The 13,457-nt window shown below is 33.6% G+C and overlaps 1 protein-coding gene across 2 annotated transcripts in view; it reads left to right on the top strand.

Moving 5' to 3' along the window:
* Window positions 1–13,062, top strand: part of Lmbrd1 (LMBR1 domain containing 1) — a 104,336-nt gene extending 91,274 nt beyond the window's left edge. The window contains exons 15-17 of one of the 2 annotated variants that reach the window (XM_046442984.2): window positions 7,477–7,568; window positions 7,741–7,872; window positions 12,408–13,062. In XM_046442984.2, coding sequence (XP_046298940.1) covers window positions 7,477–7,568; window positions 7,741–7,854 — 206 coding nt within the window. In that variant the 3' untranslated portion in view covers window positions 7,855–7,872; window positions 12,408–13,062. Of the gene's footprint in view, window positions 1–7,476; window positions 7,569–7,740; window positions 7,976–12,407 lie in introns of those variants that run through there. The other variant, XM_046442983.2, reaches the window with a different exon arrangement.
* The last annotated feature ends 395 nt before the right edge of the window (window positions 13,063–13,457 follow it).

Below are 13,457 nucleotides of genomic sequence, written 5' to 3'. Positions count from 1 at the left end.
ATTGTTACACTCTGATTTGCACTACATACTGATATTGGCTTAATTGTTCTGAAAAACTAGTTATCATACTTTTATATACATCTGAATCACTTGTAAGGCTTTTTAGACACACAGATTGCAAAGTTTTTGATTTAGTGGTTCTGAACTAGAACCCCACCTCCTAATTTTCTCATGGTTCTAGTTTGAGGACCCATCATAGAAACCACTGTTCCAAAGTGTTCTGATAATGTCATTTCATCAATAATAAACATAAGACCTTCCCCTTCTTCTAATCTGATAAATTCTCTGGGTTTTAAGGACTGTCACTATTTACCCTGTCATACAAGTTTCTAGCTTTTTAGAATATACTTTCTGGACATGGACATCTTTGCCATCATTGCTTTTCAATTACATTTTTAGAATGTCACAACTGTTCTTTACTCTATCCTTCCCATTTTCATTAGTCAAAATCCTAATCATCTTATAAGGTTTATTTCAAATGAGACCTTTATTAAATCTCCAAATGTGTGCATTCTCCTTTTTTCTTTGATTTCCTAAAACATTTATATTTTTTAAAACATCATCTTTCTCTTGACACCTGTCCCAGTCTCTTATATGAATGTAAGTAAGCTCCTTGACAATGAAATACACACATTCAGCCATCTCTCTCTCTCACTCTCTCTGTCGCTTTGTCTCCTTCAAACAACATTTGTAAACCACCCTTTTTATTTTTTCTTTTTCCACTCTTTGAATAGTGTAATTAAAATAGCCTAAGACTTTAATATGCCTAATATCGTCTAGCTTCTTTATGTTAGATGAAATTCATTGTATAGAATTAAAGGCTTTCATCTTGGAACCTACTGACTTTCTCTCTTATTTGGTTCAATTGCTCTGATTCTATTTTACAAATTTTAATTACAAATTTATAATGCTGTAATTTCTGATCATTAAACTTTTGATGTATTGTAAACAATCTCTTCTTGATTTTCTCTTCTATGTCCCTAGTTTTGCTATAGTAAAAAAAAAAAAGTGTTTGTGTGTGTGAAATACATATTTGAAAAGTATTTTGTGTATCTGAAAAGTATTTTTGTGTTTCTGAAAAATATTTTTGTGTCACACTTGATGGGTAGTTTGGGCTTAGAATTCTACATGAGAAATAATTTTCTCTTATATCTTAAGGGCAAGGCGTCATCTTTGTCTTTGATTTTAACTGAGGAGATAGCTAATACCAGTCTTTTTTTTTTTTTTTTTTTTTAAGCTAACATCATGGTTTCTATTTCCTGCTTTCTTTTTTGGAAAGAGTTCCTGTTCTTTAGTTGCAGGGCACCTTCAGTTGATCATCTGTCTTATCTCATACTTCATGTATTCTGCCTACCACTTTGTTCTAAATTCTTAAATATGTATTCATCTTTATGAACTATATTTTGAATTTTTATTTCATGTAATGCATTCTTACCAATATTTTATTCTTCTGATTGTTCTTTTCCAGTCATCCTTAGTCTTAATGGATGTAACATCATCTTCAATATCTGAAGACACTAAACATTTTAAATAAAATTACAGTTCTGTTTATCTTGGAACAATTCTGTTCATCCTGTTCTTTTCCCCTCATGCTGATAGATTTCTCTATATCTGATGATCTATTCATATTCATGTCAATTCATATTAAGTGTCAGAAACTATGATTTCTCATTGCTGGGAACTCTGTGGATATGGTTGAGACTTCTTGATCTTCAAATTATATTTTAAAATAAATGGGAGGAAAATCATCTGTTTTACTGGAGACCTTAAATGTGGCTTTTCATCTTCCAAATTATTGTTGAAGCCTCTCATCAGCTGATGGTCCAACTTCTATTCTCTTCACAGTTAAAGGATTGCTTCTGGCTTTATTCCTGTACTGTAACTTTAATAAGGTCTTGGGAAGGATAAGAAACAAGTATTAAAGAAACTAAAGGCTCAGGATTAGTGAATTCCGACCAGGGAAAAAGAGTCTACATGGTAAACCAAATTTATAGTCATACAGTTTAGGTAAGCATGAAGGCACAAAGAAGGCCTCATTGATCTTATTGGCTGGGATCATCTAACTGAGATAGTCTGATATATTATGTCCATTTTCAGGCAAGGTTGCCATGTAGACCAGAAAATTGAGTATTGATCATGACATCATTTTTCCTGGATTTTGCTAGAGATTGAGAAAGTTTCCTAATGTGGAGGTTCTTTTTCTAGGTGACATTTTGATTGTCCTGATAAAGTTCAACTAAGACAATATAATGAAGTTAATTAGTTATAAACTTTCTAAATTCTTCAGAGTCCATACTAGAGCCAGCTTAACTAATTTTGTGAAGCTTCTCAGCTACTTACAGAATATTGCTTAAGATTGCTAACTCAGAAAACATCACTTTTCCTTTTTTTTTTAATCAAATGTAGATCTCTCTCTAAATTTAATTCTCAAAAGGTCGATCTAGCCAATCACCACATAACATAAGCAGACATTAACTTTATGTCACTTATAAAGAAATTGATACTCAGAAGTTAAATGGCTCATCCCAGAATCTCACAGTATATTAGTGGCTGATTCAAGAACTAAATTTCAATTTTCTGTCTCTAATTTTTTCAAGTATACCCCTTAAAATGCTTTTGTTTTATGAGAAAGATAAAGTAATAAAAAACAATTACCAATTGCTTGGAGGAGAGAATGAAACTGAAGGATCGTCAGTGAGCCCAGCCTAGGTGACAAAGCAATATCCTGTCTCAAAAAAAAAAAAAAAAAAAAGATTACTGTAAAACTTGTTTATTCATTACTGCAAAATATATAACAAATCCTATCTTTTTTGGGAGGAGGTGCCAGGGATTGAACTCAGGGGCACAAAACCACAGATCCATATCCCTAGCTCTATTTTGTATATTATTTAGAGACAGGGTCTCACTAAGTTGCTTAGCACCTTGCTTTTGCTGAGGCTGGCTTTGAGCTCTCTATCCTCCTGCCTCAGCTTCCCAAGCTGCTGGGATTACAGGTGTGTGCCACCATGCCCGGCTGACAAATTCTTTCTTTATTAGCTCAATACAGTTTGTTTTTAAGATATAATAAAAATATTTATTTTCCTTAGAATTTCTGTGATTATTGATGTTCATCAGTTCTTTTTCCCCTTTATGGAGCAATCCCAGTGAGATTTAACAAAACACTTATGCAGTTTGCTAAATTTTTTCTCTGGTTCTGGGGATCAAACCACTAAGCCATACCAACAACTCTGTTAATTTTAAGTTAAATATAACTTTAGCTTTTATTATATATTTTCATTTTTTTTCTGTCTTCCCACTTATTTGGTTGCATATTGCTACTTTCTCAAATGTTTTATGTGTATGTATTTCATATGCTGTAAATTTATTTGACAATAAAACTGATAAACTGGGACTTTATGTCCTAAAAATCTTTTCAGATTCAACCTTTTCCATCCCTACAGCTAATTTTTTCACTTGAATTGTCTTCTTAGTGAACCTCTCTCTACTGTGAGTTCCCTCCTCCAATCTGTATTTCATGTTATATCCCCTCTTAACACCACTTGATGAGTAACTCCTAATCATATCAAAATAAAGTCCAAAGTTTCTTGTCCTGTGTATAGTTAATATTTATATGCCCCTTATACTTCAATAGTAGTAAGACCCTAATCAGAAACCAAAGTTATTATAGTCATGGGCAACCATGAGATATGAGTTTTCTCAAATGTTTTCTATTTCTAATCACATAAGGATTTAATTAGTAAGTACAATAATTATTTATAAATGATTTCTACTGAAGGTTTAACATAACTCAATTGTGACTTAAATCAACAGTAATTTTTTTAAATACATTTAAAGGAAAAGGTGCTATTTATTATAATCAATGGCTATAGTTATCTTAGTAGCAGTCAACACACATTTTTAAAAAAGGACATAGTAAGTACTCTAAGAGGAAACGGGAATTATATATATAAGTTATCAGGAAAAGTTTCCAATTATATGCCAAACGATGGTTTCATTACATTTTTCTATTATTTCTGTGATGATAGAAGAGAAGAGATGGAAGAAGGGTGAAAGTAACAAGAGTTAAACATTTTTTATTGTATTCATATGCTTCACATGACTTTCTTGACTTTATAAATTTTGATTTTTTTTCTTTTTGTGTGGCCACTGTCATCAGAAAGAAAAATATTGCATTTTAGATTTTATTGTCAACATTTAGTTGTCAGTTTAATTGGAACTTCTATGTTTTTTTGAGCTACAACAGTCAGAAGTCCTTTGAACACCTCTGATTTTAAAACACAATCCCTAACTGGAACATTCACCAAGTTGAAAATTTCCTTTGAGGTAAAACCAAGTTCAGAATGTTTTTTCTAACTTTATCAGATAATGAATGTCGAATGAAATTCATAACTCTAGATATTTGTGATTCAGGTGAGCAGCAACAAGTTGACAGATTGTAGAGAAGAAGCTCCCCTCCATTTACTCAGTGTGGAATCATCCCTTAAATTTGAAATGTGTGCATGGAACTTATTAACAGAAATTCTTCTGTGGGTGTATGCCATTTACTATAAATAGAACTCAATATAATAGACGTATAAAGATAACTATAAAAGCTGCTACATATTCTTATGTATGTACTTTTAGTCATGTTGTATTTCAACAAAGAAGACTACTAACAATGTTGGAAAGCTGTGTCAAAGATCAATCACAACCTTTAAAAATAGTGAGCATGTAAATAATATGATAGGAAAAATATTTAAGGTATGATTTTGATGGTAATCCAAAGAATCTGAGTATATGCCAATTTAAAATGTCACTGGATGAATTATTATACGACTAAAGAATAACAATTTTACTTGCTTCTGCCAGCTCAATCTCTGACTTAAAATTCCTGTTGTAGATCTGAAGTTTTTAATTCAGTCAAATTCTTATTCTCAGAACGTCTTTAAATATGAAAATATGTAATAGAATTTTTATATTGTTTTATTAGTTGCTCAAAACAGTACAATGATCTTGACATCATACATTTGACTCAAATAGGGTATGATTTAAGTTTGGAGTATTATCAGTATTGAGAAGACTGACTTTTTACAACCAAGCTTATACTTGTTCAGTTGAGCTGATATTAAATGGCACTTTGCACAGGGTTTTTGATAATACCTTATTTGGTCTTTACACAAAAATGATGAGATTCTCATCTTACAAGTACACAGGCACCACACTTCTGATTTGCCCATTCACATGGCAAAGAGACCAAGTGGTAGCCACCTCCAGTGGGTTGGAGCATAGAGCCATGGCTTTTCTTTCATCATGCGGGACATTTCATTTATACTTCCATTTTTAAGATATGAAATTCAAGTGTCTTGTTTTAATAGCCTTGGAATCATATCCGTTTTTAATGAATAGAAAGTATACTATTTAACAGTATACATTTTATTTTATTTTTTATTTTTATTTTTTGGCGGGTACTGGGAATTGAACTCAGAGGCACTCAACCACTGAGCCACATCCCCAGCCCTGTTATGTATTTTATTTAGAAACAGGGTCTCACTGAGTTGCTTAGCACCTTGTCCTTGTTGAAGCTGGCTTTGAACTCTCAATCCTCCTGTTTCAGCCTCCCGAGCTGCTGGGATTACAGGAATATGTCACCACGCCCGACAACAATATATAGTTTAAATACCATATTCCCTCTCTTAAATTTAATTTTGCTTCACCAGTCATGTTGAATATGAATGAACAGGTATGCTCTGATGGGTACTTGAGAATACTCAGGCTTATTGAATAGGAAAAATGGCAAATTAAATATATTACTATGGAGTAAATTCTGTAATTGAAGTAAGAATAAAATGTGGTAGGAGCAGAGAGTAAGTGACAATAGGATTCTTATCTAGGAGTCTCCTCTGGTATACTGAACTCCCAGCACTTGGTGTAAAACTGTAATCTTGCATCCTTATTACAGGAAGACAGGGAAACATTTGTTAAGCCACTACTGCTTGAAGGCTTTTTGGGTTTCTTAGAGAACTGTGACTATTCCTTCTAGGCTCTTCTGTTGATAGAGTAAAAGGGATATGGAAGTAGCCCTTTAGGGATCAATAGAGAGGAATTAGATTGGTCACTGTGGAAGGAACAGGTTGCTTCTCTATTAAACTGCATGTTTTGCAAGAAAAAGAGACAGGTTTGTCCAGTTTCATATTGAGCAATTCAGAAGTAAATATTGGAGTACAATGTTGAAGTGGAAGGTATGTAAGATTCACAGGCTCAAATCTTTACATATCTATATGATAGTTCTTGTATTTTGGTAAAATATAACCTGATTTCTACTTTTCAAAAAATCATGTATCAACCAAAAAAAATTTTACAGTATATTAGATCCTTTATATAAAAGCTGGGTTGCAAAGTTCCCAGCTCAATTTTGTTTTATGAAAAAATAACACTCACTTATTGAAGCTGAGAAGACAGTTCATAAAAATAAAAGGTGTATTTCCTTAATCACCAGAAAGATGTTATATTGGTCTTCTAATTGAATGCAGGATGTTTTGCTATTGTCCATTTTGGATAAAAGTAATGCAGAAATCAAAATCTCTTTTGTAATTAATAGACTGAAAGAAGTTGCCTTGTAAGATGAAAATTTTCTTTTGTAAAGAATAAAGGCCACTTAAAATATATGAGGTTGTTTTCCTCTATTAGCTGTAGCAAATAAAATTTTTCACACAGTTGTGCAATATTGTTCAAGCCTGGCCATTCTGAATAGCCTGGGTGAGCAAGTATTTCCTTAAACATCATTTACTAGATATATGTGAATATGTGTACATATATTTGTAACCTAATGGCAGTAATATATTTAGATAATACTAATAGAATCTGATACAAATATCAAAAAAACAGTCTACTACCTTATGAGTTACATTTTATTTGTAGAAGAAAAATATGATTTATTTTTAATTGTAGCTATAAATGATCTCTAAAGTTTAAACAGGAAGAATAGCAATGAATAATGATTTTTGTATTTTTTCAACAGCATTATTAAAAAGAAAAAGATTCAAAAGAACCTTCCCATGTTTGATCTGTTCTGAGAATTCATTTCTTAGAAAAGTGCAAGTTAATTCCAATTATATCTGATTCCTTTGCTCATTTTTTCCTGCTTTTCATTGGAAAAGTTTATCCTTTTTTTATTTTAGGATGTCTGACACTCTAGCTTAAAAGTATTTTTGTTTCAAATAAATTAGTCAAGATAATGTTTTACACTTAAAATCCAGATTACAGTGGTGGCATTAATTTTTTTTAAATATGTCATAATAGTTGGCAGTTTAACACTATATTAAGGTGGTTAAGAGTGGGCTTGGGAGAGAAACTTAGATTTCAGTTCTATCTATCTCTAAACGTTTACTGATTGTATGATCTTGGCCATTAGCTTTGGCTAATCACATTTTAGATATAGAATGAATCCATTTTAAGAAGAAACTATCTCACCATAGTTCTTTTTTTGCTATTTTATAGATCAGTGTACCGTTACCCGGACATACCTATTTCTTCACAAATTCTGGTTCTTTAGTGCCGCATACTATTTTGGTAACTGGGCCTTTCTTGGGGTAAGTACAGATATCCCAGGCATGATTTTCCTTTATAAAGTTCAGTGTATAAACTCCTTGTTTGTATATCAGTAGTCCTTTTATATCGCAGTACTGCCATTGAATTTTAAATGCATTACTTTTAAGTGATTTTAGGTTTGAAAAATAACACCCAGCTTTTTTAAATTTACAGGTATTCTTGATCGGATTAATTGTATCCTGTTGTAAAGGAAAAAAATCAGTCATTGAAGGAGTAGATGAAGATTCAGACATAAGTGATGACGAGCCCTCTGTCTATTCTGTTTGACAGCCTTCTGTCTTAAAGGTTTTATAAAGCTGACTAGTGTTAAGTTGATTAAAAATCTTCCAGAATTAATATTCCCTTTTGCTGCTTTTTAAAAACAATAATAAATCACTGATATCTGTGCCTTAGAGTCTCCAGAATAGTGTATCTGTCTCCAATTGTCTAAAAATAATACTCATAGTATAGCATAATAAACATTACTCCCATATGGAATTTGTTTTTAATTTTCTACTTAAAATCATTAGGGCCACTCAGGTAGATTTCATGAAAAAAATTCTAACTGCTTAAGACAGTGGCATTCTAAGATGTTTGTTATATTATTCAAATATTAACCATTAAGTATGTTACCACTTCTACAAGAGTATTTAAGACATTTATGCATATATATACAGACATATATGTAAACACAAATATGTATACGTCTTTGGATCAATCAATCTGTTCATCTGTCTGTCCCTATGGGTGGCATGTGTTTTATAGATGACCTTAGAATTTGTCTTCCAACATAAATGGAATTGACTAGAATAATTCTGAAAAAAGATCAATTTACTGATCTATGACATCATATTTAAAAACATGTTTTCATTTTAAGGATTTGAAATTTGCACAAGAATATAGTGAAAGTTATATATATCAGTATTTTGAACACATTCTGAATAGTTAAAAATAATCACAAATGATTATTCTAACTTACTAACACAAACAAATTACAATTCATAAAAAGTATACAATATGATCCTTGAAGTAAAATGTGAGTTTCTGAAAAAGATTTAAAAATTAACAATTATATCCAACTGAATTCTTCTGTCACTTAACTTTTGTACCACTTTTTTCTGTTTTCATTCTTTAATTCTCTTGACATACGTTTAAAGACTTCATGTTTGACTTCAGATTCTTTATCTAATCTTTAGTGTTATTCATCAGGATTTCATTCTCTTCTGTTCTTGTTTTACATTTTCTCTGTGGATAATCTCACTGTATCCTTAGTTTCCATACATATTATTTTTTCTTACGTTCTGAAGTTTTACTTCACTGTCAACTAGAAATTACTGTTTCAATTGTATCATGTTGAAAATATAACTAAGCCTCTCTCAGTATTCTTTTTTTTTTTTGACAAATGGCCTAATTTTTCAAAATCAGGCCCACCTGATTGTCTAAACCAAATATCAGGCAGACTTTATGTCTCAGGTATAACTGACTCATCAAACAGTAAGTCATATTGATTTCTACTTTATATCTGTCCTTCAGCTTATCTCCTTTCCACTTTTACTGCCACTCTGTTAAAGACTGAATAGTGAGTGTCTCTCCAAACTTCCTATGTTGAAGTCCTGAACTCCTATACCTTAGAGTATGACTATATTTGGAGATAGGTCTTTTAAAAAGATAATTAAGGTAAAAAGAGCACTAAGGCAATATGACTGGTGTCCTTGTAAGAGACATCTGGAATGTATGTGCATAAAGAAGAGGCCATGTGAGGATACAATTTTGAAGGCAATGGTCTGCAAGCTAAAGAAAAAGATTTCAAGAGAATATAACCCTGCCAGTACCCTATACTTGGACTTCCTGACTCCATATCTGTGGGGGGTTGGGGAAAGCAGGAATTCTATTACATAAGCCACCCAAGTCTGTGACATTTCTTTATGGCAGACTAATGCACATAATGGTTCTTGAACTTTCTCAATGGGTTTTCTGCCAAGTCCTGACTCTTTTCAGTCTTTCCATGGCATTTAAAATACAAATCAGTTTCTTTCATTTGTTAGCTGTGAAAAGCTTTCAGTTATTTTAGAATAAAATCCATAGGCCCTTATGTGATATTTAAGGCTTTTCTGACTTCATCTTTCTCTACCATCCCCACACCATTTATATGAGCCAGACTGACAAACTATCTACTTGGTTAGGATACCTCACATCTGTACTCTGTGAACTATTCCTTCTATATGTGATGCCCCCCCCCCCCGCTTTTTTTTAAATCTTCCAAGAAAATCCTTATTCTTCAAGTGTCAGCCTTAGCACTTTAGGTTCCCCCTTCCTTAAGTCCCTCAGGCTTGGTTCCTTGCTGATTCTAGTACTCAGTGGCACCCTTTGCAGTGTCATTGTAACTAATTGCCTTTATGTCTGCCTCCTCCTGACTGCAGATTTTGGAACACAACATCTGGTTTTGTAACTTTGTCCTGGTGCCTGCAGTAGCTCCTTGTACTTGGAACATATTCAGTTGACATGTAAATTTGCTAATTAGAAGTTTTAAGCCTATAAACTGTATTTTGATTACAGTGGAAATGTATAGTCAGTCTGTTTTTGTTTTTTGTTTTTTGTTTTTCGAACCAGAGATTGAACTCAAGGGCACTTGACCACAGAGCCACATCCCCAGTCCTATTTTATATTTTATTTAGAGACTTGAGATCTATTTTGCTACCTAGAAGTTTAGAGTTTAGTGATTGTATCATGTGTATCTTAAATAACCCATACACTCACACATCATTATTTCAAGGAATAATTTCTTTTTGTCAGACCAACATCTTAGCTTTTTATTTTGTTAGTTATATTTTTACAATGTGATTTTTCTTATTAGTTTCTCAAATGTTGTTGCATACATATTTAGAAGTCTACTTTGATTCTAACACTAAGGTGTTTTTCCCCCTCCTAGTGATATGGAATGCCTTTAACTTTATGATTTCATGAAACTAATTTAAGTGTTAGAATTACCACTAATGAACAACATATATCCTTTGAAATTCTTCTGAAAATGCCTAAATTAGAGGTCTTCTAGAATATAACTTTCCAAAATACTAAGACCCTCATGTTCCATACAAATCTCAAAGTGAGTATTTCAGTTGTGTAGAAGGTACTGGCAATATGAGGAACCTGGAACTGACTTCCAATTCAGAGCTACTATACCAGGATATGGTGAGGAGGGTGGGAAAATATGTGTGTATGTGTGTGTGTGTGTGTGTGTGTGTGTGTAGAAAAGAAATTAGGAACTCCAGGAAAACAAAGCAAAACAATACAAAAGATATAAGAAAAAATGTTTTCAAAGTATACTACTGAGCAGTGATATGCTGTTTTAGAATCAATCCATAGACAAACACAGTAGTAGACATTGATTATAGCACTGAATTTAAGTATCAATTTTGATCACTGTTAATGAGGTTTGTCACTGAAAAAATACCTGAGAAAATCAATTTAAAATGAGGAAAGATTTATTTTGGCTCATGGTTTCAGAGGTTTCAGTCCATGGTCAGCTGGCTGCAGGTTTTGGGCAGAGCATCATGGCAGGGATTGTGTAGCAGAACAAAGCTGCTCACTTCATGGTGACTAGGAAGGAGATAGAGATAGAGAGAGAGAGAGAAGGAGGAAGGGACTGGTGTCTTAACTTCTCTGCCAAGGCCATGCCCCCCCCCCCCAGTGACCTAACTTCTTTCCATTAGACCCCACCTCCTAAAGGTTTCCAGCACTTTCCAATAGTGTCATTGGCTGGAGACCAACCTAGTATATATAGCATGTGAGCTTAATGGATATTTAAGATCCAAACTCTAACAATATAAAAAGATTGTTGATGAAGATTGGAAGGTTGAACAAGAGAGGTACAAAGAGACCTAAGGGGAAATGGGTGTTAATACCCACATTATACAGTGAGTAAGAAGAAGAAAAATGAAAAGATACTATCTCTGTTAGAGGGAGTATTGAAGGGTGGCAGAATTTGCTCCCACAAAGTAGACATTTTGGCATAAATCTACTGTAGGTATTCTGACCATGGAAATAGACAGGGAAGCGTTCCCCCGGTGAGCAAACTCCTGGGGGTAACTGGCGCCCTGATTCTCAGGATTGGAATCCCCAGCAATTCCCTGCTGAGGCTATGAAGTTAACTATGCAGATGCACTCCCTGGTTTACATAGTGACATCCTTTAAAGGAGAAAGGCTATGTTGCATTAACCTGGACCTTATCTCAGTTGGCTAGCACTCAGGATTAAAAGAAATACTGACTGAAGTGTAGTCATTGGTGGTGGGTAATATGTAACTTTTTGGGTTATTAAAGATGATGGCAGAGGGGTAGGCACCCTTTTGTCTGCCATCCTTCTGTCTGTCTGCACCTTCCCTGTGTGTCTGTGTCTGTCCTTTGTGTACCTCTTCTACAAGTCTCCCCATACAGGTGTTCCTTTACAAGCTACTTTAAAAACAGCAGGTGCAAAAACAGCAGGTGCAAGAACATCTAACCTTCCCCTTTTCTTCCTAAAAGCAGAAGATAAAACCATGCTAAAAGATATCCTTTCTATATCAAAAGTAAAACACCATTCTTATCACTGGGACCACAATACCTTTATCAACAAATCTTGTGAAACTAACTTTTGTCTTCCTAGTAACTTTTCTACCATTAACTGTTCCTAGCCCAAGATTTTTTGTCTTGTTCCATTTTCATAATTTACTACTCTTTATCTAATTCAGCATATAAGCATTCAACTCTACTTCTTTGAGTCTTCATTTTCTCATGAGGGCTCCTGTGTCGTGTAAAACTTAAATTTTGTATGTATTTCTCCTATTAATCTGTTTTTTTGTTACAGAGCCCCAGCTGGACTCCTAAAATGGATCAAGAAAAGATTATTTCACTACAGTTCATTAAAGTTGTAAAAATAAACGTAACTGGTGGACCATCTGAAATGGTAGTTTAGCAATGTTGTTAAACGTTGTTAAAATGAGGAATTTCATCAGAAGATAAAATAGTTTGCAATTATATGTAAATATATCTTTGAATCCTGGCAGCCAAGACAAAAGGAACACGATGGATGATGACATTTTTACACTTGATAGAGGAAAACGCTGAGTTTTTGTGAAGATAATGTTTTGGGCACTGAAATTTAGTTGGAAGTTACATTTTGACTCCTTATGTAAAGAAAGTTAATGAGCAAATGTCTTTGTTAAAGTTTAACTAGAAAGTCATGTGCAAAGAGAATTTGGTATCTCCAGAGGAAATCTGGTTGGCTCTCAAGAACTCTCCAGATGGATTAGCTTTTTTGTACATTATTCATTTATTCCAGTCAACTAATACCCAAGTTCCTGCAAATTCCAGGCACTGGATTATGACTACCGAATTTCTAGGACGGAAGAAAATAGCCCCTGTCAGAATGTGTAGGCAAGTCGCCCCATGGCAGTAACTGGACTTTTATCTATATCACCAAGATTTGTATGTCTGATGTGAATAAATATACATGAAACAAATTATCGAATTTTGAGTTATAATAAAAATTTTTCTTGTGTTGGAATGCTGTCTTCTCCAAAGCACAACACATCCTCTCCTCATACCGTGTCAGAAGGTTTCTTAATTAGAAGGTTTCTTCATTAGTTTGGAGTTAGAGTGATGCAAGATACGTCCTTGGGAGGGACATTTCTGGCATTTTAGAGTGATGCTTCATAAATATCCACCATTATCAGAAGAATCAACTCCAAGTTTACCAAATTGCCCAAGTTCCTGATATTGAGTTGTTCCCCTGGACAGACCTAGAAGCATACCAGCAGCATTTAATTAAATCTCAACTGACAAATTTTGCCGCAGTCTGTCTGGCTGCAGCAAAATAACCGGGGGGTGACGAATAACTTATGAATGTTGATACAGC

The sequence above is a fragment of the Marmota monax genome, unplaced genomic scaffold, assembly GCF_021218885.2.
Source record: "Marmota monax isolate L192 unplaced genomic scaffold, Marmota_monax_Labrador192_F-V1.1 WCK01_AAM20220418_F8-fsc00091, whole genome shotgun sequence".
NCBI lineage: Eukaryota > Metazoa > Chordata > Mammalia > Rodentia > Sciuridae > Marmota > Marmota monax.
This window is presented reverse-complemented; position numbering and strand designations above follow the sequence as displayed.